Source organism: Notolepis coatsorum (genome assembly GCF_963971535.1).
Source record: "Notolepis coatsorum genome assembly, chromosome: 5".
Classification (NCBI taxonomy): domain Eukaryota; kingdom Metazoa; phylum Chordata; class Actinopteri; order Aulopiformes; family Paralepididae; genus Notolepis; species Notolepis coatsorum.
The window spans coordinates 71984308-72011286 of record NC_140169.1 but is presented as its reverse complement, the minus strand read 5'-3'; the positions used below and the strand labels follow the sequence as shown (position 1 = coordinate 72011286).

At 45.9% G+C, this 26979-nt stretch overlaps 1 protein-coding gene across 1 annotated transcript; it reads left to right on the top strand.

The window, feature by feature from the left end:
- Nucleotides 1–23831: 23831 nt before the first annotated feature.
- Nucleotides 23832–24905, top strand: LOC311228234 (beta-1,4-galactosyltransferase 1-like; the record flags this gene model as incomplete). The annotated part of the gene is made up of 1 exon (XM_084314143.1): nucleotides 23832–24905. One exon carries the CDS (start codon nucleotides 23832–23834, stop codon nucleotides 24903–24905), a length of 1074 nt encoding a protein of 357 aa, XP_084170269.1.
- Between the last annotated feature and the right edge of the window lie 2074 nt (nucleotides 24906–26979).

Sequence of the window (26979 nt, the reverse complement as noted above, 5' to 3'; positions counted from 1 at the left end):
ACTGTACCCATTCTGCAATCTGTTAATAAAGTTTTCATTCATTCATTCATTCATGGTTTATATAGCGTTATCGGAATATACGGGGTGTAGGCTACTGACTGACTGCGCTCCGCGTAGCTTGATTGATTGATTGATTGAAAAGTTTATTAACAGATTGCAGAATGGGTACAGTACAGTACAGCTCAGTACATACAATTGTTAATTGGGGATGCAGACCAACTTTCGTCTTGTTTACATCAGGGTCACCCATTTTCAATTCATCATAAATCATAAAGCTCAACTCGTTATTATTTTGCGCACAGACCGCCGAAACACGGGAACGTTTTGATTATATTTAAAAGGCTTTACGTTAAACGAAACAAGTGGAATTTCGAAGCTGTAAGCAGAATAAGTCATATGAATATAGTGTTCTTCCCCCTTTTTACTGTACAAGAAAGAATAGAAAACGCATTGCAATGACACCATGCAGATAGTGGACAGACTATATGATGGGATTCAAGTTCATGTATTGAAAGGCAGGATACATCATACATGCAGTGAGATTCATTGTTCTATGCTCTCGTATTATATTGTTTATATAGGCTACCCAATACTGACATCAAAATAGATTGTAGTATGCCTCTAGAAATCATATGCAGCAGGTAGAAAATTGACGGGAGATCCATCGCGATTTGGAATAGAATTGAGGAGAACTTTAATCCGTGGGTATTAATCAAACAACACGGGAAAAGGCAGTCATATTCCAGCGCGGTCTTTATTAGCCGACAACAAAATAGATGCCTCTAAAAATCATATAGCCAATCGAACACAACTAATAAAGGCATTCATACAGCACGGTTATAATGACACACAACCAGCGCCAAACAGTGGTCAACGAACGGTCTTTATTAGTATTTTGAGCTGTCCAGGCAGAATTGCAGCAATGGTTTTAGGGAGCCGTTGATATCTGACATCACCGTTTACAAGTCCGCCTTTTATTTATCCCATAAATCATAATACGCGATAGTGTCTTCTTGGTTCGACAGCAGTGAATTCTCCGTGGAGTTTCTCGGAGTCCCGCTCGGGTCGGTCCATTATTTCACATCCCATGGGGGGTGTTTCCTCATTTTCATGACCATATATGGATAATCATGCACGAGCATTGACGGTAGAACAAAGTGGTATTCATCAACACGGAGGACCATAGAGCCTGCGTACGCACGTGTGATGAATGCCGACTTCCCTGTGCGTACGCTAGTTCTACATTCCGTGCTTACGTGTGGAAGTAGGTCAAGTTCAAAGTCCACGTTGATGCATGAGGGCCATGGTATTTAAACGTAAATCTCTCATCAAAATGGTATAAATGGTGCATTTATATAGCGCTTTTATCCAAAGCACTTTACAATTTTGTTCCTCACATTCACCCATTCACTCACACATTCTCACACCGACCATGCAAGGTGCCAACCTGCTCATCGGGAGCAATTAGGGGTTAATTAAGTGTCTTGTTCAAGGACACTTCGACACGGTATACCCAGGAGGAGCGGGAATCGAACTGGGAACCTCCGGATTACCAGACGACTGCTCTACCTCCCAAGCCACTGTCGCTCATCAAGCCAGATGCCAAGAAAATCAACTGTATCAAATGTTTTTGACAGATCCACAAAAAGAGCAGCACAATGATTATTTTTGTCTAAAGTGGATATATATATTATTTGTAACTAATTGAATGGCTGGAGTAGTGTTGTGATTGGTCCTCATTCTCGAACGGACATACATGAAAGTTACCAAGGAATTGCTTCGTAACTCGATTTACGTACTTATTCTGCATTCTCGAACGGCTTCGTATTGTAAATTCGTTATAGGATTTATGTAGGATTTACGAACTAAATGAGCCATACTATTGTCTCCATAGCTATAATACAGAACACACAATGGGCAAACATTGCTAAAATGGTCAATAACCCTGGCGCCATTGAGTAGAGATGGGAAAACAGCATGGCGGTCAATGAGTTAACAATCACGTTTTACATATAGTCATGACTCAACTAACCATGTCAGAAAATAAATAAATAAATAAGAACTGAACCCAATCACGTCGATGTAGCTATAGTGGCCTAGCCTATTACTATTCCATATACCATCTTGTTCTCCATGATATTATTTATTGTTGGATTTATTTGTATTTTTTTTTACATTGCTTATTGCATACATTGTAAGAGCCAGTGAAGAAACATTCCAACAAGCGCTTCCATCACCACGTGGTCCTCTCCTGGCTGTTAGCGACCCTCTCCTGGTTGTACAGCATCGCAATGCCGACCCTCTGCTGTTTTGCACACGCCTCCTTCACCTTATAAGGAGCTGGCAGGGCGTGTGTATGCAACTTCAGGTGTACGAGAACACGCTTGCAGTTTAAGAACGAGTGACGTTTTTCATTCATGGGAACGCAGCTGCGAAGATTTTGGCCACTTACAGAGACTATTTCACGCAGAGGAGGAGGATTTTTGTAAATTTGTTAGTACAACATTTTTACCAAGATATTTACAAAGGTACTTGCGAACATGTTCGAGAATGAGGACCATTGTCTCGAAAACCAGATTGGCGTGGACTTAAAACAGAGTGACTAAAAGAAAATGCCTCTACCAGAGTCGATTCTAGCTAGACATGGCAACTTGGAAATCGGTCTGTAATTATTTAAATCATTTCTATCACCGGCTTTACATAATCGAAATACGTGTGCCGATTTCCAAATACTCTAGAATACACCTGTTGAGAAAGAAGGATTGAATACGTGTGTTAATTGCTCTGTGATAAATGGAGCAGCTAGTTTTTAGAAGAAAATAAAAACGGATCCAATTTATCCTCTCCAGTCGAGCTCCTGGAATCAATCAGCTTCATTTACACCAGTAGAAGAGGGCTGAAAGGTAAACTGAGAGGCATGACTCTAAGTGTGAGACACAATCACAGAGTTTACTGCTTGACACAGCTCTGCAGGGTTTTCATATGAGCAGATAATTACGTCTAGATAATAATTAGATTTGCCTTTTCTCACAGATGTAGGTGCATTATTCCCAATTTGTCTAAGTGTCATGGTTTTTGCCTTATTTCACCTTTCTGTGAGGGACAGCTGTCTATTTTTGCTTTATTTCACCTCTCTGTGAGGGATAGCTGTCAATCCCTGTTCCCTGTGGTTAATTGCCTCATGGGTCGGCAGGTGTGTGGGCTTGATTGCACCTGATGCAGTGCAGCTGTGCCTATGGCCATGTGGAGTCTATTTAAGTTTGGATCTCGCAGTCAACTGCTTTTTCATTTCCTAGTGTTGGCTGTCCTCATTATACGCTCATTATATTGAAGTGTAATCTGATCTCTGATTCAGAATTGAGCTTTATGGTAGTCATTCTTATTTTAGGCTACTCACGTGATTCTACACATAAACTCCCTTAGTGGAGGTTTATTGTTTTACTTTTTCCAATATAAACTCCTTTATTAGGAGGTGTCCTTGTGGCTTATTCACTTTTATACTATACCTCTTTATTGAGAGTAGTCCTGTTTTTTGGGGCTTGATTTATTTTCTTAATTACTCACTTTGAGATTTCCACCTGTAAAGGTTGTTTTCTGTTGTTTAATTTCCCCCCTCTCCTAAAATATCTGTAAGCAGTCTAGTGGTTGTCCGTTTCACGGATAACTTTAAGAGTCCATTATCTGCTCATGACCCACACACACACACACACACACACACACACACACACTCACACACACACACACACACACACACACACACACACACACACACACACACACACACACACACACACACACACACACACACACACACACACACACACACACACACACACACACACACACACACACACACACACACACACACACAGCCCACACACACTAAGAGATGCCCCAATGTGACGGGTCTCCAGAGCATCTGGTAAAGTGTACCAGGCTCTGTTCCTTTCCTTGAATAAAGCTGCTGGTTCAGGTGAAAACCAGGGAGTCACTATATCCTTTATTCTAAGCTTTTTAACTGGCACATGTTTATCAATGAACGTTTTTTGAGGAAAAAGTCCAGTGCCGATGAAACATCTGGGATGTCGCTATGGAAAATGTCAATTAAAAAGGCTTGTTCGATTGAAATGTCTTAGATTTCTCTTTGAAACCATATGATTTTGTCTTCTTTATTCAAGTATTACTGATATATGCAATAGGGCAGTGCTCACTAATACCTAGCTTTTAGAAACCACAGGCAGTAATTTTGTCAACCCTATTAGAAAGGCTAAGATAAGAAATGAGATATGAAATATAGAGCAATCTTTCAGATTTGGCCCAGTATGGTTGTGTTACCAGCTGGGATAAAGTGAGGCCACCACTAACCGCCGCGAGATGATTGGATGCACCACTCAACCAATTCAGATCAAAGTCACACAAGACATTCAACTCAGCGTCACTGAGAAAAGCAGATCCACTGCTATAAACCCCCACCACAATCACAAAACTGAACTGAAGAAATATCTTGGTAGGGTGACAGCATTTCAAATTGCTACAGATAAACTTGATTTAACATCCTACCCACCAGCTACTTCCAAGTCATTGTCGCTCTTTCTAAGCCAAGTTTCACTCAACAGCAGCACGTCAGGATTAGTATAATTCACATGATCTAAATTCTTAAAAGTAAGCTTCTAATATTCAAGTGAATTATCCCTAATCAGTTTCTCTTCTTAAGCTAAGTGGGGTAAAATGAATGGAGTGTCCGCAGAGGGCCCAGTAGTAGTGACAGGAGCAGGGTTTCTGTTACAGTGGCGGCTGGTCCATAGAGGGCGCTAGGGCGCCGACCAACCCCCCCCCCCCCCTGGTGGAAAGTGGTTTTCGATTTGTCTATAATAGTAGATTTCGACCGCTAAAAATATAATCATTTATTTTTATGTTAAATAATAATAAATAAATAATAATTACTCATTTTAAGTATGTTTGTGTTTAAAATGCACAATAACGTGTAACATATACAATATAAGTCATTGTTTGTGCGTCCTGTTCATCCCCTCTCTCTTCTGGGGCGCTAAAAGTATCGCCCCACTGATTGGGCGTCAGTGCTCAACGCAGCCAATTGAAAAATGCACAGGGCAGCATAAATGCACCTATAGCAACTAAATTTAGCCAATCAGCGTCTTCGAATAGGATGCCTGAAGGGCGATTTATTTAGCGCCCCAAGCGGAGTCATTGGTGTGTTAGGGGGTGCGCGGACTGATGACACCAACAACGATGGATGCAGGGACTCAAGACGAGACAGGATCACAGTTGTTGTTGTTGTTGTTGTTGTCGTCGGAAATTGATAATAATCACAAGACATCAGTGTTGGATCTAACTAAATGGATTTATATGGACACATTTATGGAAAGTTCAAGCCCGGACCACAAAGCTTCTCGAATTGGCTCTTCCAATTCGTACGTGATGCAAAAAAAGTGAGTCTCAGCCTCAATATGTACTGTTCTGTAGTTACTGAAACTGATTGAAAATCGCACCGCCCCACCTAGAATCATGTTCACCAGCCGCCACTGTTCTGTTAGCTGGTAAATACCGGCCCATGGCCACCTAGAATTTCAACTGGCCGGCAAATATAAATCTTTGCGGCCATCGTGGGCGGTAAAGAATGATATTGACTGTGGGGAGTGAATATGCGTTAGTGTGTGCCAGCAGTGGCTTACTGAGTCCTGTACAATAGACTACTGTCCTGCGACGAGTTAGGGAAGAGTGCATTTTCTGCCAGTGACATCACATATTGGCAACATTGGCAAGTTCAACGACAATCACAAAAGCCCTCTGTTGCGGTGATTGCAGGCAGAAACCCCGGACAGGAGGCCTGGACAGTTACTGTCGCAATTAAACCAGAGGCATCGACGGCACGACTCGGACAATGAACAGGATATCTAGTGGTGATTCAAACTGTAATGACAGGAGGAGAGAGGTCCTGTTCGACCTTGAGAACGGCTGGGTGGGGCGGACAGCCGTGGTAAGTGACACGCTATAGACTTTGATACTCGTCGCCTGGACACATTCCCGTTTGGGTGCAAGCCATCAGTTTTAGACAAATCATAATTAGAGCCGAAACAGATCGAAACGGCTGGCACAACCATAACCTGCTGCTGTGCATGAGCCTTGCAGCCACTGATTGGGACTAAATGGGCGATTTGGAACATTCGGAGCTGGTTCACACTGCGGGAGAAGGACCCCGTGGAATATAACCTTTGCCCAAAGCTTTCAACGGTTACTGTCACATGATTCCACGTCGCCCTGGTTTTTTGCTGATTGTCGGGACAATTATGTCATTTATCCTGCATGCACCGTGACGGTGTGGACTGAGATATGAAGTGTGATCAGTAAGATCTGTTACTTTGCCACCAGAAAGGCCTTCTGGGAAGAAACAGACTGGGGCCGTGCGAACACTGCCACACTACCAAATGGTTAACCCTTTCACTGCAACAATGGGAATGTCTTATATTATTAAATTCTTTACTTTTTATTAAAACATTTTGTGGTGTCTGTGGTAACACAATCTTATTTTATAATTATTTTTTGTTTTGTTATTATTGTCTGTTATTTCCGTCGTTATTGTTGTTGTTGTTACTATGTCCTGTGAAGTCCTGTTTATTGTTGTTATTACTGTATGGTGTTGTTGTCTTGTTTCATGTAAAAGAAGAAAAAAGAAAATAAATAATAATAAAAAAAGATTTGTTCACAAAAAATACCTCATGCCTGTTTCACAGTTGTTTACCATCAAAGCTTTGCCTGTGGTGCTCAACAGAGGCGGAAGAGGATTGTAATGGTAATTTATTATATGTTACATAACTTCTACATCTTATTGGACATAGCTCTGTTATAAATACATATTTCTCTGTACAAAGCTTTAACTAGTTTAACTAGTCAAGACACTAGGGCGACAGTCTTAAAACAACGGCCAAAGCCCAGGACAGTTGGACTTAGATACGACACGTCCAAGTAAATCACTTATTTTTCTTGTCTTCATATCAATCTTGTGACAGATACGACAAAACCCCTAAATCTCATCTTTGTTTACCTTTCTTGTCATATCTGTTATTAATTTGTCATCTTTTGACGTCATGTCAAACTATGTATTTATTGTAAGTCTGACCAGAGCTCTTTCTCACCAGACGCTCGTATTAACTTGTCTCTGATTGTAAACTGAGGATACTCTTTCTGTGGCCACAGAAACAGAAATAAACTATGTTCTATTTTTTATACAATTTGACTCATGAATGACTCATGAATTTCTACAGTTTCACTGTTTGGCTCATTTAACCCTCGAGTCAACAAAACCACTACCTGTCTCCCTAGTGACCGAAACTGCGATCTCAGTAAAACATATTTTTTTCATGTATTGTTTAAAAGAAGCAGTGAAGCCAGACCAGCACTCTCAGGTTCAAAATTTAATGGCAGCCTGAAACAAACAGGCTGTATTGTCATGTATTGTTCCAATTTTCTTTCATGAATACCATTATTAACTTCAGTCCTCACCAGACATATCGAATATTTATTCATTTTAAATTAGGGTTAGGGTTAGGGCTAGTGTTAGGGGGTTAGAGTTAGGGGGTTAGTGTTAGGGGGTTAGGGGGTTAGTGTTAGGGGGTTAGGGTTAGAGTTAGGGGGTTAGGGGGTTAGGGTTAGAGTTAGGGGGTTAGGGGGTTAGGGTTAGGGTTAGGGTTAGAGTTAGGGGGTTAGGGTTAGTGTTAGGGTTAGAGTTAGGGCTAGTGTTAGGGGGTTAGGGTTAGGGGGTTAGTGTTAGGGGGTTAGGGGGTTAGGGTTAGTGTTAGGGGGTTAGGGGGTTAGGGTTAGGGTTAGTGTTAGGGTTAGGGCTAGGGTTAGGGGGTTAGGGGGTTAGGGTTAGGGGGTTAGGGGGTTAGGGTTAGTGTTAGGGTTAGGGTTAGGGGGTTAGGGTTAGTGTTAGGGGGTTAGGATTAGGGGGTTAGGGGGTTAGGGTTAGTGTTAGGGGGTTAGGGTTAGTGTTAGGGGGTTAGGGTTAGTGTTAGGGGGTTAGGGTTAGTGTTAGGGGGTTAGGGCTAGTGTTAGTGTTAGGGGGTTAGGGTTAGTGTTAGGGGGTTAGGGCTAGTGTTAGGGGGTTAGGGTTAGGGTTAGGGTTAGTGTTATGGGGTTAGGGCTAGTGTTAGGGGGTTAGGGTTAGGGTTAGTGTTAGGGGGTTAGGGTTAGGGTTAGGGGGTTAGGGCTAGTGTTAGGGGGTTAGGGTTAAGGTTAGGGGGTTAGGGTTAGTGTTAGGGGGTTAGGGTTAGGGGGTTAGGGTTAGTGTTAGGGGGTTAGGGTTAGGGGGTTAGGGGGTTAGGGTTAGTGTTAGGGGGTTAGGGTTAGTGTTAGGGGGTTAGGGTTAGTGTTAGGGGGTTAGGGTTAGTGTTAGGGGGTTAGGAGTGACACGTTCAGCCGAACGCACAATTGGAGGGGGGCTCCCCACCCTCCAGAACATTTACAACAAGCGGTGCAGGGGCAAGGCTAAGAGAATCATTAAAGACTCCAGTCACCCGAACAACTGCCTCTTTGAACTGCTGCGGTCAGGCAAGAGATACCGGAGTCTCAAGGCGAGCACAGAAAGACTCAGAAGAAGCTTCTATCCCCAGGCCATCAGGCTGCTCAACGAACAATGAACACTACACAACAACCATCAAACGCACATAGCACACACATCCACACGCACACACTCACTTTAAACAAACACACTGTAGCACCCACTCCACACACTTTATAGCACACACTCACTTTAAACAAACACACTGTAGCACCCACTCCCCACACTTTATATTTATTGATGAAGGATTGCACTACAACTCGTACACCTTACTGTAAATTGTACCTAAATTGTACCTCATCCCATTTCTGCTTGCACTATATAGTACTGTACATTAGTACACTGCATAGTATTGTATATTATATGGTAACTCAGTTACGTCTATTCTGCATTGAACATTGTACATGTCTATACTGAACACTGTGACCTCATTTTCTACTTCTAAATGACATGCTATACTATGTTATTTGATACTATCTTGTCTAGCACAGTCTCTGGAGCGTAACAGTAAGAAGCATTTTGTATGAAAGTATTCTGTACTTCTGTATGACAACTATTAAAGAAACTTGAACTTGAAACTTGAGGATTAGGGGGTTAGGGGGTTAGGGTTAGTGTTAGGGGGTTAGTGTTAGGGGGTTAGTGTTAGTGTTAGGGTTAGGGGGTTAGGGGGTTAGGGTTAGGGGGTTAGGGGGTTAGGGTTAGTGTTAGGGGGTTAGGGCTAGTGTTAGGGTTAGGGGGTTAGGGTTAGGGTTAGTGTTACTGTTAGGGGGTTAGGGCTAGTGTTAGTGTTAGGGGGTTAGGGTTAGTGTTAGGGGGTTAGGGCTAGTGTTAGTGTTAGGGGGTTAGGGTTAGTGTTAGTGTTAGGGGGTTAGGGTTAGGGTTAGTGTTAGGGGGTTAGGGCTAGTGTTAGTGTTAGGGGGTTAGGGTTAGTGTTAGGGGGTTAGGGCTAGTGTTAGTGTTAGGGGGTTAGGGTTAGTGTTAGGGGGTTAGGGCTAGTGTTAGGGGGTTAGGGTTAGTGTTAGTGTTAGGGGGTTAGGGTTAGGGTTAGGGGGTTAGGGCTAGTGTTAGGGGGTTAGGGTTAAGGTTAGGGGGTTAGGGTTAGTGTTAGGGGGTTAGGGCTAGTGTTAGTGTTAGGGGGTTAGGGTTAGGGTTAGGGTTAGGGGGTTAGGGCTAGTGTTAGGGGGTTAGGGTTAAGGTTAGGGGGTTAGGGTTAGTGTTAGGGGGTTAGGGTTAGGGGGTTAGGGTTAGTGTTAGGGGGTTAGGGTTAGGGTTACCCTAACCCTAACCCCAACCCCTTAACCCTAACCCTAACCTGTCCAGTTCTGCGACTAGGGTGAAAGGTGTGACACTTGTTGTTCACGCGCTTAATAGTGATTGTTTTTAAAAACAAACATGGATTATTGTAATGTGAGTCCAAGATGTGATACTGAGCTACTTTTTTGGCATATACATCAAATCTAGCGAACGCTATCCACAAACACACGTTAAAAAAAAGGGCTTTTCAACCAGAACTGCGACAAGGGTGACTCGAGGGTTAAAATATTCCACAACAGAATCCTTACATGGATCTACCCTCCGCTCTACCATAGGCTTCTGGACACTGTGGAGTGTATCATCTGGTATCTAATTACTGTATGTTATTGAGACCAATACGCCAATGGCGGCGTGTGTACATACTGCGTGCACATCGATCTCGTCAATGAGTCCCACTGCCACACGGAACGGATAACGACCCTGCGTGCCGCGAAACAAACCGTCACCTTTAATTCAGGACCAGGTCAAGGGAATTGACCCCGGAGTTTAACCAGATCTGTGACATCATGCCAATAATAATAACAACCGTCGTCGTGGTGTCAGAGGATGCAAGTGATTTCCACTTTGTGTTTAACGACGATACCAGTGACACGTAGTGAGAGAGGGAGGGGATTTAATCATGGAGATGATACCAGTGACACGTAGTGAGAGAGGGAGGGGATTTAATCATGGAGATGATACCAGTGACACGTAGTGAGAGAGGGAGGGGATTTAATCATGGAGATGATACCAGTGACACGTAGTGAGAGAGGGAAGGGGTTTAATCATGGAGATGATACCAGTGACACGTAGTGAGAGAGGGAGGGGATTTAATCATGGAGATGATACCAGTGACACGTAGTGAGAGAGGGAGGGGATTTAATCATGGAGATGATACCAGTGACACGTAGTGAGAGAGGGAGGGGATTTAATCATGGAGATGATACCAGTGACACGTAGTGAGAGAGGGAGGGGATTTAATCATGGAGATGATACCAGTGACACGTAGTGAGAGAGGGAGGGGGTTTAATCATGGAGATGATACCAGTGACACGTAGTGAGAGAGGGAGGGGATTTAATCATGGAGATGATACCAGTGACACGTAGTGAGAGAGGGAGGGGATTTAATCATGGAGATGATACCAGTGACACGTAGTGAGAGAGGGAGGGGATTTAATCATGGAGATGATACCAGTGACACGTAGTGAGAGAGGGAGGGGATTTAATCATGGAGATGACGAGAAGAACATCTTCCGGGGAGTCTGAACAGCTGGCACAGATGGAATCCAGGGAGGAGGACTTGAGGAAGGGGAGGGAAGGAAAAGAGATGCACTGTGGGGAAGATAGAGGGACCTTCACGTACCGTATTCACTTTGAGAAGAAGAGAGATCCTTACATTCTGTATTATCTTTGAGGACGCCATCATCTATATGCTCCACAGAGTTTCCACGCACCTGGAGAAGCCGCGCAGCTCAGTGAGGATTATGTTCTTCGACTTCTCCAGTGCCTCCAACACCATCCAGCCTTCATATTGTAACTATTTATTAGGGCAAATATAACTGAGATACCCTCATCTCGCACCTTGTTGCCCATATGCACATGTCCAGAGTTAATTATATTGATATTGTTATATTGTTTACGCTGCTCTTTTACCACCTAGGGCTCAACAGGCTAATATAAATATACTGTCCTTTTTCAATTGACGTGAGTCAATACACCAGAAGATGCAATCAACTTAACGTCTCTCTCTCTCCATTCCAATGCACTGTATGAGGATGAAGAGAGAGAGAGAGAGAGAGAGAGAGAGAGAGAGAGAGAGAGAGGAGAGAGAGAGAGAGAGAGAGAGAGAGAGAGAGAGAGAGAGAGAGAGAGAGAGAGAGAGAGAGAGAGAGAGAGAGAGAGGGAGGGAGAGAAAGAGAGAGAGAGTGAGAGATAGGGAGAGAAAGAGAGAGAGACAGAGAAAGAGAGAGAGAGAGGGTAGGGGGAGGTGATGGGAAGAAAGAAGAGCTTTTGTCACACATGGGAGTAATGGGATCGGAAATGAATGTATCCGTCTCACGGCTAGTGATCTGTGACAGCTGTACGTGTGTGTGCGTGTGTGTGTGTGTGTGTGTGTGTGTGTGTGTGTGTGTGTGTGTGTGTGTGTGTGTGTGTGTGTGTGTGTGTGTGTGTGTGTGTGTGTGTGTGTGTGTGTGTATTGTCTGTGTGTGTGTGTGTGTGTGTGTGTGTGTGTGTGTGTGTGTGTGTGTGTGTGTGTGTGTGTGTGTGTGTGTGTGTGTATTGTCTGTGTATTGTCGCAGTGAAAGGGTTAACCGTTTGGTAGTGCAGCAGTGAAAGGGTCAATGGACCCAGCTCTCTTGCGGTCTGAGAAGGGTGGTGGCTGTGTGTGTGTGTGTGTGTGTAAGTGTAAGTGTAGAGAGAGAGAGAGAGAGAGACAGAGACACATAGAAGGGTGGGAGTAGCAAAGCAACTTTTGAAGGAAGCTAGAATTAGCATCAGCGACTGCAGCATTTGTTAATCTGTTGTGAAGGTCGGACGTGAAATTTGTCACGCTGTGATTTCCCTCCCACTCCCACTCACACACACACACACACACACACACACACACACACACACACATATACACACACATATACACACACACACGCACGCACGCACGCACGCACGCACGCACACACACACACACACACACACACACACACACACACACACACACACACACACACACACACACACACACACACACACACACACACACACACACACACACACACACACACACACACACACACATCACACACACACAGACACGGACATCATACACACACACACATACATCACACACACGTGCGAACATCACACATATGGCGTCAGACGTGTCCTCACTCACCCTGCCGTCCTCTGTCACAAGAAAGTACATCACACACACACTGTACCCATGCCACGTGTCACGGGCTATCATGCCCCTGCGCCGCGTGTCACAGACTATCATGTCCCCACGCCGGGTGTCACAGGCTATCGTGTCCCCACGCCACGTGTCACAGGCTATCATGTCCCCACACCGCGTGTCACAGGCTATCATTTCCCCATGCCGCGTGTCACAGGCTATCATCTCCCCCGAGGGACACGACTGGTTCAGATGGGGATTGAGAAAGAAGACGAAACACACGCGACACACAGTGACCCGTTCTGACGAGGTGCTCACACAGGCTTCAGATGAGTTCAGATGAGTGTCGTCTGTCCATCTGTCTGTCAATCATTCATTCAATCTGCTTGCCTTTCAACAACCCACTGCTGCCAGGGTGTCTCTGTCCGTCTCTCTGTCCGTCTGACTGTCTTTACTGAATCTCTGTCATTTCATCTGTCATCTGCATAATAGCTTGGATTTATATACTGTAGCACGTTTCAGGAAACTCAAGGACACTTTAATAAGCAACGGAAAGACAAATAAAACATGAGCAGAAGGTGGGTTTTCAGGGCCGTCTTAAAGGAGTCCAAGGAGAGGATCTCAGCCGGGAGAGGGTTCCATGGGGGGGGGGGGGGGGGCATGGAGGGGGTGTAGGGGTGTAGGAGGTCAGATAGGTACTGCGGGGCATGGAGGAGGTGTAGGGGTGTAGGAGGTCAGATAGGTACTGGGGGGCGTGGAGGAGGTGTAGGGGGGGAGGAGGTCAGATAGGTACTGGGGGGCGTGGAGGAGGTGTAGGGGGGGAGGAGGTCAGATAGGTACTGGGGGGAGGGAGGAGGTGTAGGGGGGGAGGAGGTCAGAGAGGTACTGGGGGCGTGGAGGAGGTGTAGGGGGGGAGGAGGTCAGAGAGGTACTGGGGGGCGTGGAGGAGGTGTAGGGGGGGAGGAGGTCAGATAGGTACTGGGGGGAGGGAGGAGGTGTAGGGGGGGAGGAGGTCAGATAGGTACTGGGGGGCGTGGAGGAGGTGTAGGGGGGGAGGAGGTCAGATAGGTACTGGGGGGAGGGAGGAGGTGTAGGGGGGGAGGAGGTCAGAGAGGTACTGGGGGCGTGGAGGAGGTGTAGGGGGGGAGGAGGTCAGATAGGTACTGGGGGGCGTGGAGGAGGTGTAGGGGGGACGAGGTCAGATAGGTACTGGGGGGCGTGGAGGAGGTGTAGGGGGGGAGGAGGTCAGATAGGTACTGGGGGGCGTGGAGGAGGTGTAGGGGGGAGGAGGTCAGAGAGGTACTGGGGGCATGGAGGAGGTGTAGGGGTGTAGGAGGTCAGATAGGTACTGGGGGGCGTGGAGGAGGTGTAGGGGTGTAGGAGGTCAGAGAGGTACTGGGGGGCATGGAGGAGGTGTAGGGGGGAGGAGGTCAGATAGGTACTGGGGGCATGGAGGAGGTGTAGGGGGGGAGGAGGTCAGAGAGGTACTGGGGGCATGGAGGAGGTGTAGGGGGGAGGGGGTCAGATAGGTACTGGGGGCATGGAGGAGGTGTAGGGGTGTAGGAGGTCAGATAGGTACTGGGGGGCGTGGAGGAGGTGTAGGGGGGGAGGAGGTCAGATAGGTACTGGGGGCATGGAGGAGGTGTAGGGGGGGAGGAGGTCAGATAGGTACTGGGGGCATGGAGGAGGTGTAGGGGGGATGAGGTCAGATAGGTACTGGGGGCATGGAGGAGGTGTAGGGGGGGAGGAGGTCAGATAGGTACTGGGGGCATGGAGGAGGTGTAGGGGGGGAGGAGGTCAGATAGGTACTGGGGGCATGGAGGAGGTGTAGGGGGGAGGAGGTCAGATAGGTACTGGGGGGCATGGAGGAGGTGTAGGGGGGGAGGAGGTCAGATAGGTACTGGGGGCATGGAGGAGGTGTAGGGGGGAGGAGGTCAGATAGGTACTGGGGGGCATGGAGGAGGTGTAGGGGGGAGGAGGTCAGATAGGTACTGGGGGGCATGGAGGAGGTGTAGGGGGGGAGGAGGTCAGATAGGTACTGGGGGGCATGGAGGAGGTGTAGGGGGGGAGGAGGTCAGATAGGTACTGGGGGCATGGAGGAGGTGTAGGGGGGGACGAGGTCAGATAGGTACTGGGGGGCATGGAGGAGGTGTAGGGGGGAGGGGGTCAGATAGGTACTGGGGGGCATGGAGGAGGTGTAGGGGGGAGGGGGTCAGATAGGTACTGGGGGGAGGGATGTAAGTAAGGACCAAGATCTTATCTGAGATACGGGACCAGACCGGGAGCCAGTGCAGGGGGACAAGGGTGGGGGTGATGTGCTGCCAGGGCTTGTACAAAGACAAACTCCCAGCACGCCACAGAAAACACTTAAGTGGGTTCTTCTTGACGGGGAACCAGAGGCATGGCTGTCCTGAGGAGCTGGGCGTGTGAGAGAATGTGGAGCAGGAGGTGACGTGACAGAAAGATATGCAGAGGCCAGGCGGTGAGATGGAGGTTTGACCCCTTTAGAATACAATAGAATAGAAATACCTGAATCATCCAGAGGGAAATGTGGCACTACAAATCGCTCACGGTAAACATTTAGGTAGACAGAACAATTAGTCACGAATAAGAATAAAAATAAGCCTAAGAATAAAGAATATAATAAGTCTAGGAATAAAATAATAATAATAATAAAATACGGTCCGGGATTCACATTTCCTATGTTATGTATATACGTTTTATAATATAAAATATACAGTAAAAAATATACAGAAATCTACAGTAAGTGTATAGTAAGTGTAATATTGAACAATGTTGTTTTAAAAGTAAAAGTCCAGGAATATGGTAACTGTCACCCTGTGCTCAGCACTACATGACACTACAGCTGGTGTACATTACATTTTTTCCAAGCCATTGTATGGTGGGCCAGAACCAAAAACAATGGCTAATTTAATATTTTCATAGTGAAAAATGTTTTACTCTGTGACAGACCACCTTATAACTAAGGCCCTGTTTAGACGAATACGCTAGCAGGTGAATCCGCAAAAATATTTTTTCGGATGTGCCTTTCGTTTATACGGAAATGGTGTTTTTACGGGGTGAAACCGCAAAAAAGTGAGACTACCTTCCAGGGTGGAATTCCTAGAAACGATAAACCTTTACGCTATCATCTAAACCAGGGAGGGGCAACTGGCGGCCCACGGGCCGCATGCAGCCCTCACCAATGCTCCATGCGGCCCCAGGCCAATATAAAAATAAATAAATAAATAAAATTATATATATATATATATTTTATTTTTTTGCATTCGACTAAGAAGAGTTGGCAGTCGACTATGGCTCCTGTTAAAGTTAGAGGTTCTATGTAGGATTGCTAGTAACTGTCTAACTGCATAATTAACTGTTTCCATTAGAGGGCGCTCTAGGCGGAGCCACTCATGATACCACCAGGTGGCGAGTATATAAAGAGATGTCTCCTCCCCCTCTACCTCTTTCCCCACCAGCCTCTCAGTGAGAGGAGCACTCTAGAACTGCTGTTTAACATGTGAATGAATAAACCACGCCAAAGGCTAAAGATAGAAACCATGCCTCTTGACCACATTATTGTCGCCCCATAGCCAGATTCTGTCAACAGCTCCTTTCAATCGATTAGTCGACTATTTGACTAATAGGGGTCAGCCCTAGTGTGGACATATTCAACGCTGTTGAAAGTGCCGTGCAGCAATAAGGGGGGTTTGATAAACTGTCCGCTGTTGTTACCGATGGAGCACTCGCAATGAAAGGAAAACACACAGGATTCGTCTGGCTTCTAAGGCAGAGTGGCGTTGAGTGTCCAATGCTGCACTGCATTATACATCAGGTAAGTTCACTAACATAATTTCCATCTATTGTGGGTCACTAATAATCAGGGGTGCAGTGTTCATGCCATGCGGTACCATGCCGTCCCAGCACTTTTCTGAGCAGAAGTACGCACACAAAAATGAAACGTTATTTCATCTGATGCAGATCGCATGCACAAACATTGAAGTTGACATTCCTTCTATTGTGCGCCAACCGGAGAGACCACAAGTGTCTCATTAAAGACAGAACCATTATTGACCCACTGTGGGGGAGGGTGAATGTCATGCCAGTTTGATAAAGGGTCAATGGGAGGCATGTAGAATTGCACAAAAAGGAATTAATTATTCTGATGTTGTTGAGACCCCGGTAGTCGATACAGGGGCGAAGGGAACGATCCTTCTTGGAGACAAAGAAGAACCCTGCGCCGACTGGAGAGGAGGGAGTGATAATGCCTGAGGCCAAGGACTTGTGGACGTACTTCTCCATCGACTCCCTCTCTGGGCGTGAGAGGTTGAACAGGCGACTAGCGGGGAGCGGTGCTCCTGGGAGTAGATCAATAGCACAGTCGTATTGGCGATGAGGAGGTAGGGAGAGAGATTGTTGTTTGCTAAATACAGCCTCCTGTTATGTACTAGAGGCCTAGTCACTCCTGTGTCACCAGGGCATACAGGTGAAGGCTGCCAATTAGCCAATTAGTGCTGATTGGTTACCTGCTGGGGAGCTTCAAAGGCAGACCCAGTAACACACATGCACTGTCTGTGCCTAGTGAAAGAGCTGTCAGGTTCTTACAGTCCTTGTCCGTTGGGTTACCAGTACATTAGCTTATAGTTATATTAGTAGTTCCTTGTTTTAGTAGCATTTTTGAGTTAGAGCACAGGGTTTTGGTGGTGATTACACATAGGTTGCGTACCCATGAGCCAGGGTCGTAACAGTTGGGGGCTCATCCGGGATCTTTTACCCCTAGAACTTTGTTTGGTGATTTCTTTTTGTGTTGCACGGGGTGTCATCATATTATGGTTTGGGTGGTGTTCGTTACACATGGTGTAACGTGGGGGCTGAGCCATTTTCATCAAACAGGTGAGTATGCCGTATTTGTTTGTAATTTGATGTGACTACTTATGCTGTTAAAATATATAGTTTAGTAGGCACCACATGTAGATAGGGATATTATTTTCTGGTTGTTGGTTAGCGTCCGGTGCACCGCGTACTCCTGGGGCGGTCAATGAAATGATTGTATATGATCTTTGACTGGTAGCAGGTGTGGTTGAAGAAAGTTAGGTCTACAGGGCATTAGTTTAAGGGTAGGTAGGTTAGGGCGGCCAGGAAACAGGTAGTGTGGTAGGGCTTGATTTAGTGTTTCTTAGGGTAGACATGTGGTAGGCCGGGGTTTTCTGCAGTTTAGACGTAGAAGCATATGTGGTCACATCAGGTTAGAAGGCGCACCTGTTTGGAATATTTTGTTGGATTTATTTTGTTTGTTTAAGTGTTTGGTGAGCATACCTGGTAGCACCTAACACCCTGCGTGTATGACACGTCTATTTAGGATGGGTGTGTTTTTTTTATTTTTTGTTTGTTTGTTTGTGCAACCTGGAAAGGTGCGCTCCGTAGAGCTCACATTTCCACCGCGTTCCCTTCTGGTTGTTATTGTTGGCAATTAGCATTATTCATGGTTCTTCAGTGGTTCTTCGTTGTTCTTCAGTGGTTCGTTGGGGGGGTCTTCGTGGTTCGTTAGTGGTTCTTCGTGTCTGTGAGGTTGGGTGTGTAGCTTGGGGTGTCTAGTTCAGTGACAATGGCTTCCATCAGGGACTTTGTTGATCGCCCGTCTCATGACTTATTAGACAAATTTTCCAAAGAACAACTGCTCGAGCTTGCTGTGCACTACAAGGTCGAGCTTACTCCCAGTGAGAAACGTTTGAAACCATCTGCCTTGGGTGCTTTGCGGGTTTTGCTCATTAGGGAACAGGTGCTTGAGGAGAGGGTGGAGGAGCCTCCATCGTCTGGCGCGTCTCCGCTATTACCTGGTGTAGAGGGTGAGTGGAGGATTAGGGAGTTGGAGTTTAAGGAAAGGCAGCTAGAGCGAGAGCGTGAGGAGAGGAGAGAGGAGCGTGAGCTTAAGGAGAGAGAGAGGAGAGAGGAGCGTGAGCTTAAAGAGAGGAAAGAGGAGCGGGAGCTTAAGGAGAGACAAATGTTGCTGGAGGAGAGGCAAATGTTGCTGGTGCACGAGCGTGCGCAGAAGGAGCTTGAGTTTAAGCATGCTGCCTTACAGGCGGGTGCTCTGCAGCCAGAGTCACGTTCCGGGTTTGATGTAGGCAGGAATATTAGGATGGTGCCACCATTTTTTGAGAAAGACGTGGAAAGATATTTTCCCCTTTTTGAACGGGTGGCAACCACATTGAAGTGGCCTGATACCGCCTGGACACTGCTGCTACAATGTGTTTTGGTTGGTAGGGCACAAGAAGCCTACACTGCTCTGTCCCTTGAACAAAGCGCTGATTATGAACTTGTTAAAGCTTCCATATTGAGGGCTTATGAGTTGGTCCCCGAGGCCTATCGTCAGCGTTTTAGAGGTTATCGTAGGCAGGAGGGGCAGTCTTATGTTGAGTTTGGAAGGGAGAAGGAGAACCTGTTTGACAGGTGGTGCACTTCTCAGAAGGCAGAGTCAAGAGAGCAGCTTAGGCAGTTGATTCTCCTAGAGGACTTTAAAAGATGTGTTCCTGATACCGTTTCCACACATCTAAATGAGCGTGGGGTATCGAAGATAGGCGACGCCGCTGTCTTCGCTGATGAGTTTGTGTTGACACACAAGTCCGTGTTTTTGGAGGACTACCGTGTTGAGTCCGGGAATAGGTGTCCTGTTCAGGGGGGCCGTTTCCCAAAACCTGTGTCTGCTGGTCAATTAACTTCACCTCCTAGGCGGGGTGGTTCTGCTGGTGCATTCCCAGAAGGGATTATCTGTTTTTACTGTAAGGAACCTGGTCATATCGTTGCTGGATGCCCGGTGCTTGAGCAGAAAAATTTCAGAACCGTGGCTCTGGTAGAAACCATATGCAGGACGCCTATGCCAACGTTAGATGGGGATGGGGAAGGTATCAAACGTGTGGACAAAGAGCTTGAGGGTTCCTCAAGGTTTAGGATGAATGGATTTGTTTCCCTGACTAATGCACTAGAGTCCAAACAGGCTATAACAATTTGGAGAGATACCGGTGCTTTTCAGTCCCTCATTCTGGAGGGGGTTTTGCCATTTTCATCAAACTCTTCTTTGCATTCCGATGTTGTTGTTCAGGGCTTTGGGGGTGGATTTGTGGATGCACCTTTGCATGAGGTCACGCTCAATTCTCCCTTAGTATCAGGCAATGTTGCTGTGGGGGTATGTTCTCACATTCCCATAAAGGGGGTGTCCTTCATTCTAGGGAATGATTTGGCTGGTGACAAAGTGTTGGCTACTCCGGTTGTAACTCCCATTCCTGTGGTTTCTGAGGTCTCTAATGAGCTGGCACAGAAACATCCAGGAGTGTTTCCGGTGTGTGCTGTGGCACGAGAAATGTCAAAGGACAAAAGTGATGTTGTTGATACTTCGACTTGGGACATTACACTTAGTGACACATTCTTTGTTGAATTAAAAGGTGCACCTGTTGAAAATTTTGGAAAGCACACTGTGGATGTACCTCTGCATAATTATTCTCTTGATTGTGGTTTTGTGTTAGGCCCGGTGGTGACAAGCATGCCGGAGAAGCATGTGACAGGAGATGATATGGCAGCGCAATGTCTCAAGGTCTTCCCAGCCTGTACGGTGGCTGAGGCCACGAACGAAGTGGAGGAGGAGTGTGGGAAGGATGCTATGAGAGGTGCTGTTTTTTCATGTGACACCGTTCTAGTTGGAGGGGCTACTAAGCTTGATTTAGGCTGCCAGCCTTCCCACAATAGCTCTATTGTCCCTAATGTTTCACTTGTGGGCAGGGATGGTCCCAGTATGTCCGTTGATGATTCTGACATTAATCCACATGTCCACACTGATTCTCTGCCATGCACTAGGTGTGATGGTCAACCTAGTTACCTGTGTCCTGTGGAACAGGAGCCGCCTTCGCGACCTGGTCTGTTGAGTGGCAGCCATTTTGATTTTGATCAGGACAAAGTTATTTTGGGTGACGCCATTTTAGATGGTGTTCCGGACGTTATGCTGGCTGTCGTACTGCCAGGTTCCCGGTACACTGGGGCTGTACCTGAGGCGGTACAGCCTACTCTGGATGTTCACGGTGTGCAGTATCCTGAACTGCCAGTGCCAGGTGGGATGGATATGGGTGCGGTGGTGGTATCAGTGATTTATGGTTTTGTTGTGCTGTGGTCTGTTCTATTAAGCGCAGTTCTCGGGTTGATTTTGGTTTGCAGTATAATTTTGACAGATCGGTATCGGTGGTCGTGTTCGACAGGGGCCGACCCGGTTCTTGCCTTGAACCATTTTTATGTTTACGTTGGATCCTCCAGTTTGCCCCTTGTTGTGTATACAGACCATAACCCTCTCACGATCGTAGTACCGGTGTTTGTGGTACCCGTTATCGCTGCTGTGGTAGTGGCCCTGACAACTAAGGGGTCACAGTTGGTTTTTGTTTTGTTTATGGGTTGTTGTGTAGTGGTTGCCTCTTGGGCAACCAGTTTGGTGGGGGAGGTGTTATTTACTAGAGGCCTAGTCACTCCTGTGTCACCAGGGCATACAGGTGAAGGCTGCCAATTAGCCAATTAGTGCTGATTGGTTACCTGCTGGGGAGCTTCAAAGGCAGACCCAGTAACACACATGCACTGTCTGTGCCTAGTGAAAGAGCTGTCAGGTTCTTACAGTCCTTGTCCGTTGGGTTACCAGTACATTAGCTTATAGTAGGCCTGCCACGATAACACATTTTGCTGGGCGATTAATTGCCCCCGAAAATATCGCGATAAGCGATATTATTGCGACCGGTTAGAGAATCTTTTTTTTTGAAATTTATTTCCCCAAACTTTTATTTTGAAGCCCACCCCTCCGTCTTTTCCGGTGTTTAGACTTTTATTTTGAAGCCCACCGACCGGACCGGAAGTATTGTTGTGATTATCCTAAGCAGAAACTATGAGCCGACAACTTGGGCTAATGATATGATGTTTTTGAGCTAATGATAAAACAAATTGTTGGTGAACAACTAACTTTAGGTTAGTTTTAACGTTAGCTACTAACGTTAGATGCAGCTACTACAGGCAATCAACGATGAGGAGGAAGCGTCAAAGCAGTATATAATATAATAGCTGTGGTGCGTAAGCACTGCAGCACGACTCGAAACTACCGGAGTGTTATAATAAATTAATTCATGTTTAACTTGTCCCCGTGTCCAGTCCTTTGACTAGCCCCACCCGTTAATTGTAAACAATGATGCATGTAATTGTATTAACGTTATTCTGTGTTGTACTTGTAGCTATGCTATACGTTGTATTTCGTTTGTAGCTAATGTTGTTAGCATTGAATGAGCATCAACGAACGCTAGATCTTTAATCTTTATTTAGCAGTCCAGTTTCTCCGGGCAGTAGCGAGTAACTACTTGGGTCTAAAAATAGCTAACGTTACACTACAAATAATGCTACTTGGTTAAAAGGAGCAACACTATTGAGAAATGTCTATGTGGCGTTGCCCCACGGAGCTCCCGTGCTGTACTCTAGTAACGTCAGCGGCCCGCCTCCCAACACGGACAGTGACTGAGGGGCACTGGTTCCGCCTCATTAAAACAAATGCGCAAATAGCAATTAATCGCGGCCGTCAAAATCATTGCATTCATTTTAATTATCGCAGCAATTAATCGATTTATTGCTTATCGCGGCAGGCCTAGCTTATAGTTATATTAGTAGTTCCTTGTTTTAGTAGCATTTTTGAGTTAGAGCACAGGGTTTTGGTGGTGATTACACATAGGTTGCGTACCCATGAGCCAGGGTCGTAACACCTCCAAATCATGGTACAGCATGAATAGCAGACAGGTCAATGGGTTCATTGGGAAGGTGGGAACCAGCGACCCCTAGTGGCGGCCGAGTTGATTGCAGGCAGTGAGCGTTCCAGCTAGTCACCAAGCCAGTTTATGACAGGGTTGTGTAGTTTGAGCCACGTCATGCCAAGGACAATGGGATTGTGGGGAGAGTTGGTGACATGAAAACGAATACTCTCGCTATGGTTTCCGGATAACAGGAGGCGGAGGGGTACGGTGTGGCGAGTTATTCGCGTGAGCAGCTTCCCGTTTAACCCGCGAGCGTCACAGGGTATTGGCAGGGTGTCAGTAGCGATGTGGTAGTGGGAAACAACCCCAGCGTCGATGAGATTCTCGTCGGCACCTGAGTCGACCAGGGCGGACAGCGGGAGTGATTGACCGTTGAGATAGAGCGTGGCACTGAATTGCATGTTCGGACCGGAGCTGGGAGCGATATCAAGGCTCGAACAGACGCCCAGCGTCACTGCCGAGTTCCGTCGTTTGGGGCGAATCGAACATGAAGCAACGGAGTGACCGAGTTGACCGCAATATAAACATGCCCCCGTAGCGAGCCGGTGACGGCGTTCGTCGGGAGGAAGGCGCGAGCGGTCTAGGTCCATGGGCTCAGGGGAACTACTTTCAGCGCGCGTAACCCAGGGTTCAGATTCATAACTATTTAGTCATAGGGACATGAATAGTTAATGCCATTGAATAAGAACATAAATAGTTAATGCTATTATGTAAGACCATTGTGATCTCACAGTATGATGTCATAATAGAACATTCTAGAACATAGAACCTTCTAGATGTAAGAACATTTGTGATGTCACAGTATGATGTCATAATAGAACATTCTAGAACATAGGGACATAAATAGTTAATGCTATTATGTAAGAACTTTCTACATTCTAGAACCACTGTATGATGTCATGATAGAAGGTTCTGGAACCTTTGTGATGTCACCGTATGATGTCATAATAGAACATTCTGGAACATTTTGGGTCTCTATATAAGCGGGCGGTTCCTCAGTTTCTCTCTCTCCTCGGCATCTGAACAAGCACTGAACAGACTGAATGGACTAAACAACATAGACTGAAACCTGCAATTCTCAACCAGCATCCCGGAGCAGTTCCAGCTATATTCAATATTCAATATATTCAATATATTCTATATTCAACTATATTCTTTACACGCGTTGGGGGTTTGAATTAGGTCAACAACATACATACAACAATGCCGGGAGATTCGGTTGTCAACTTTAATGTTCTTAACAGACTTTTAAATGTTTAAATGGGTCTTGCTTCTGTGTTTTCTTCACATTTTGGTCGCTTTGATTTTCTACGTGAGGTCTTTGGGCATTCCATTTGCCTTTGTGCACGATCAGCAGGTTACAGTTCCGTTTAGGTCGAAGGAGGACGTCACCATCACCAGCCCGAACGAAGGACATAGAATAACCACAAAACGACAAGAGGAACATATAGAAAACAACTATTTTTCCTGGAGTGGCACTGCCACTGGAGTGGAAGCGGTTCCCAAAAGACTCGAGAAATGCCCGGAAACATCGCCATTGTTGGTGGGCCCACATCGGGTGGAATTCAACTCTCCGATCAGCCTCGATGTGACCCGCAATGAGAACCCCAACCTGGAGCCAGGCGGCAGGTACCGGCCCAAAGACTGCATCGCCCAGCAGAAGGTAGCCATCATCATTCCCTTCCGGAAGCGGGACGAGCACCTCAAATACTGGCTGTACTACCTCCACCCCATCCTGCAGCGACAGCAGATGGACTATGGGGTCTACATCATCAATCAGAATGGGGATGTGATCTTCAACCGGGCCAAACTGCTCAACATAGGCTACACAGAGGCTCTGAAGGAGTACGACTACGACTGCTTTGTCTTCAGCGACGTGGACATCATTCCCATGGACGACCGCAACACCTACAGATGCTTCAGTCAGCCGCGGCACCTCTCTGTCTCTATGGACAAGTTTGGCTTCAGGTTACCTTATAACCAGTATTTTGGAGGTGTGTCCACCATGAGCAAGGAGCAGTTCCTAAAGATCAATGGTTTCCCGAACAACTACTGGGGCTGGGGTGGAGAGGACGACGACATTTACAACAGGTTGGCTTCCAAAGGCATGTCCATCTCACGACCCAGCGGAGCGGTGGGGAAGTGCAGGATGATCCGGCACGACAGGGACAAGAAGAACGAACCAAACCCACAAAGATTCAACCGCATTTCCCACACCAGAGACACCATGCACAAAGACGGAATCAACTCCCTCGAATACAAAGTAACAACGATAGAAAAGGATCAACTATTCACCAAAATATCAGTGGAAGTGGGGAAACCTTGACCAACCAAATTACTCGACGAACCAGTTGACGAACGAAAAGGAGGAAGAACATTTTCAAATAACAAAATGGCTTGGAGAAGCAATTTGCTACTGTGGATACAGAAGGTTCTATGTTCTAGAATGTTCTATTATGACATCATACTGTGAGATCACAAATGTTCTTACATAATAGCATTAACTATTTATGTTCTTATTCAATGGCATTAACTATTTATTTATGACTTAGGCCCAGTCCACACGAGCGCTGGATTTAATATAACCATTATTGTATGTGCGCAGTTGCACTGTTCGGGCACACACAACCGGGGGTTTGCTACACTGCAACCCAGGTCTTTGAAAACCGGAGTCCAGGGTGAAGTTTTGCGGTTTTGCGGGTGCGTGTGGGCATAGCAACCGAGGTTATTCCCAGTGTTTACAGCAGAGCTGTCGCAATTATTTCCCATGTTCACGGCAGACTGTCAAACAATAGCAAGTTAGCAACCGAGCGCGGGGTAGAGAGATTAGAGCAGAGCCAGCTACACCAGTGTTTACAGCAGAGCTGTCCCAAGTAGCGTTATATGAAAATTATTGTAACAAACTTTTGTTCGAAACGTATTGTTGAAGAGTGTGATCGACTGATGTCTGTTGTCTCATTCCTGACCCGACCAGAGTAAAACCTGTAGCTGTGGCTAAACTAAACTCATGTGTTGTCAAGTTATTGTTATAAGGAACCCAGTCCAGACTGCATCCCCTTAACAATTGTTTGTATTGAGCCGTATTGTATTGTACCCATTCTGCAATGTGTTAAATAACGTTTGCATCCATTCATAGCGCTAACGTTACCACATTACGTTAGCATTTAAGCTATATTCCATTCACATTAGCATGTAGCTAACAACACCGGCGGTCTTTTGTGAGACTAAACTATCCGCTCTTGGTGGTAAATTGTGTTGCTGTTGGTTTTGTTTCATCAACAAATGAGAGGCAGAACACACAGTGAATGTATCCGTTTGTTTATTGCACTTTTATTGCAGTTTCTTTCTTTGCTGAAAAATATATGCTCCGTTGGCAAAATTATATTTAAAGATGGCGGCTATGGTGTTTCTAAACAGGAAGTGTAGTGAGCGTTCAACCTTTTCTGATTGGTTGAAATGGCCTTCATGTCTGAACAACATCGCCGCCTACTGTTTTGGCATTGTACTACATGTATCGGTTGCTGGGTTTTCCAGCCGCCGTGAGTACACAATTATATGCGGTTGTTCACCTGTGTGGACAGAGTATTGCACTTGGCTACTTGTTTACTTTTGTAGTGTTCAGATAACACTGAAATGCAAGTTATGGATATGAAGCACTCAGGAATGTTTTGCTTAGTAGCAGGATAAAAGTTTATACATTTAACAAAATCATTTATTATTGCACTTTTGATTTACTGTTGTAGTGAAATGCAGCAGGAATTCTGCTTTGTGTTTGTTGAGCAGTGGGCTTTAAGTTCATACATTTAATAGAAGCCTTAATTCTAATTTATCATTTTTGTATATATTGTATATATATAGAAGCGTAAACAAAGCATGTCTGATTCTATCCTTGGCGATCACCTGAAGGCTACATTGGCAGTACTTTTAAATACACAAGAATCTGTCACGCGGCGTGACTGGACCCACTGTCTGTGAGTGACTCTGCTTTGGTCCAATCACATTCCCCACCCACAGTCTGCGAATCAGAGGCAGAGTAGGGCGGGTCTTCACAGCACATCATGTGACATATGCGCCAATCGTGTGACAGCGGGGCTCAGTTGTCTCGAGTCGTTACAGCCTCGTCTGCACGGAGAATTCCATCCCAAAACGCTAGTCTAAACGCAAAATTAAAAGTGAGACCGCAAGACGACTTTTGCGGTTTCTGTTCAGACTCTCTCCGTCTAAACGTAGCCTAAGACATACTGTACATTTGTGGCAGAGGCAGATAATGGATCAAAATAAACTAGCTGCATACTGTAGGTGGCATAATAAACTGTAAATGACATACACATTTGCACTGAATATTATACCTTTGTCTTTTTGCCATTTTATTATAAAACCACAGACAAGCGCCTCTCTAA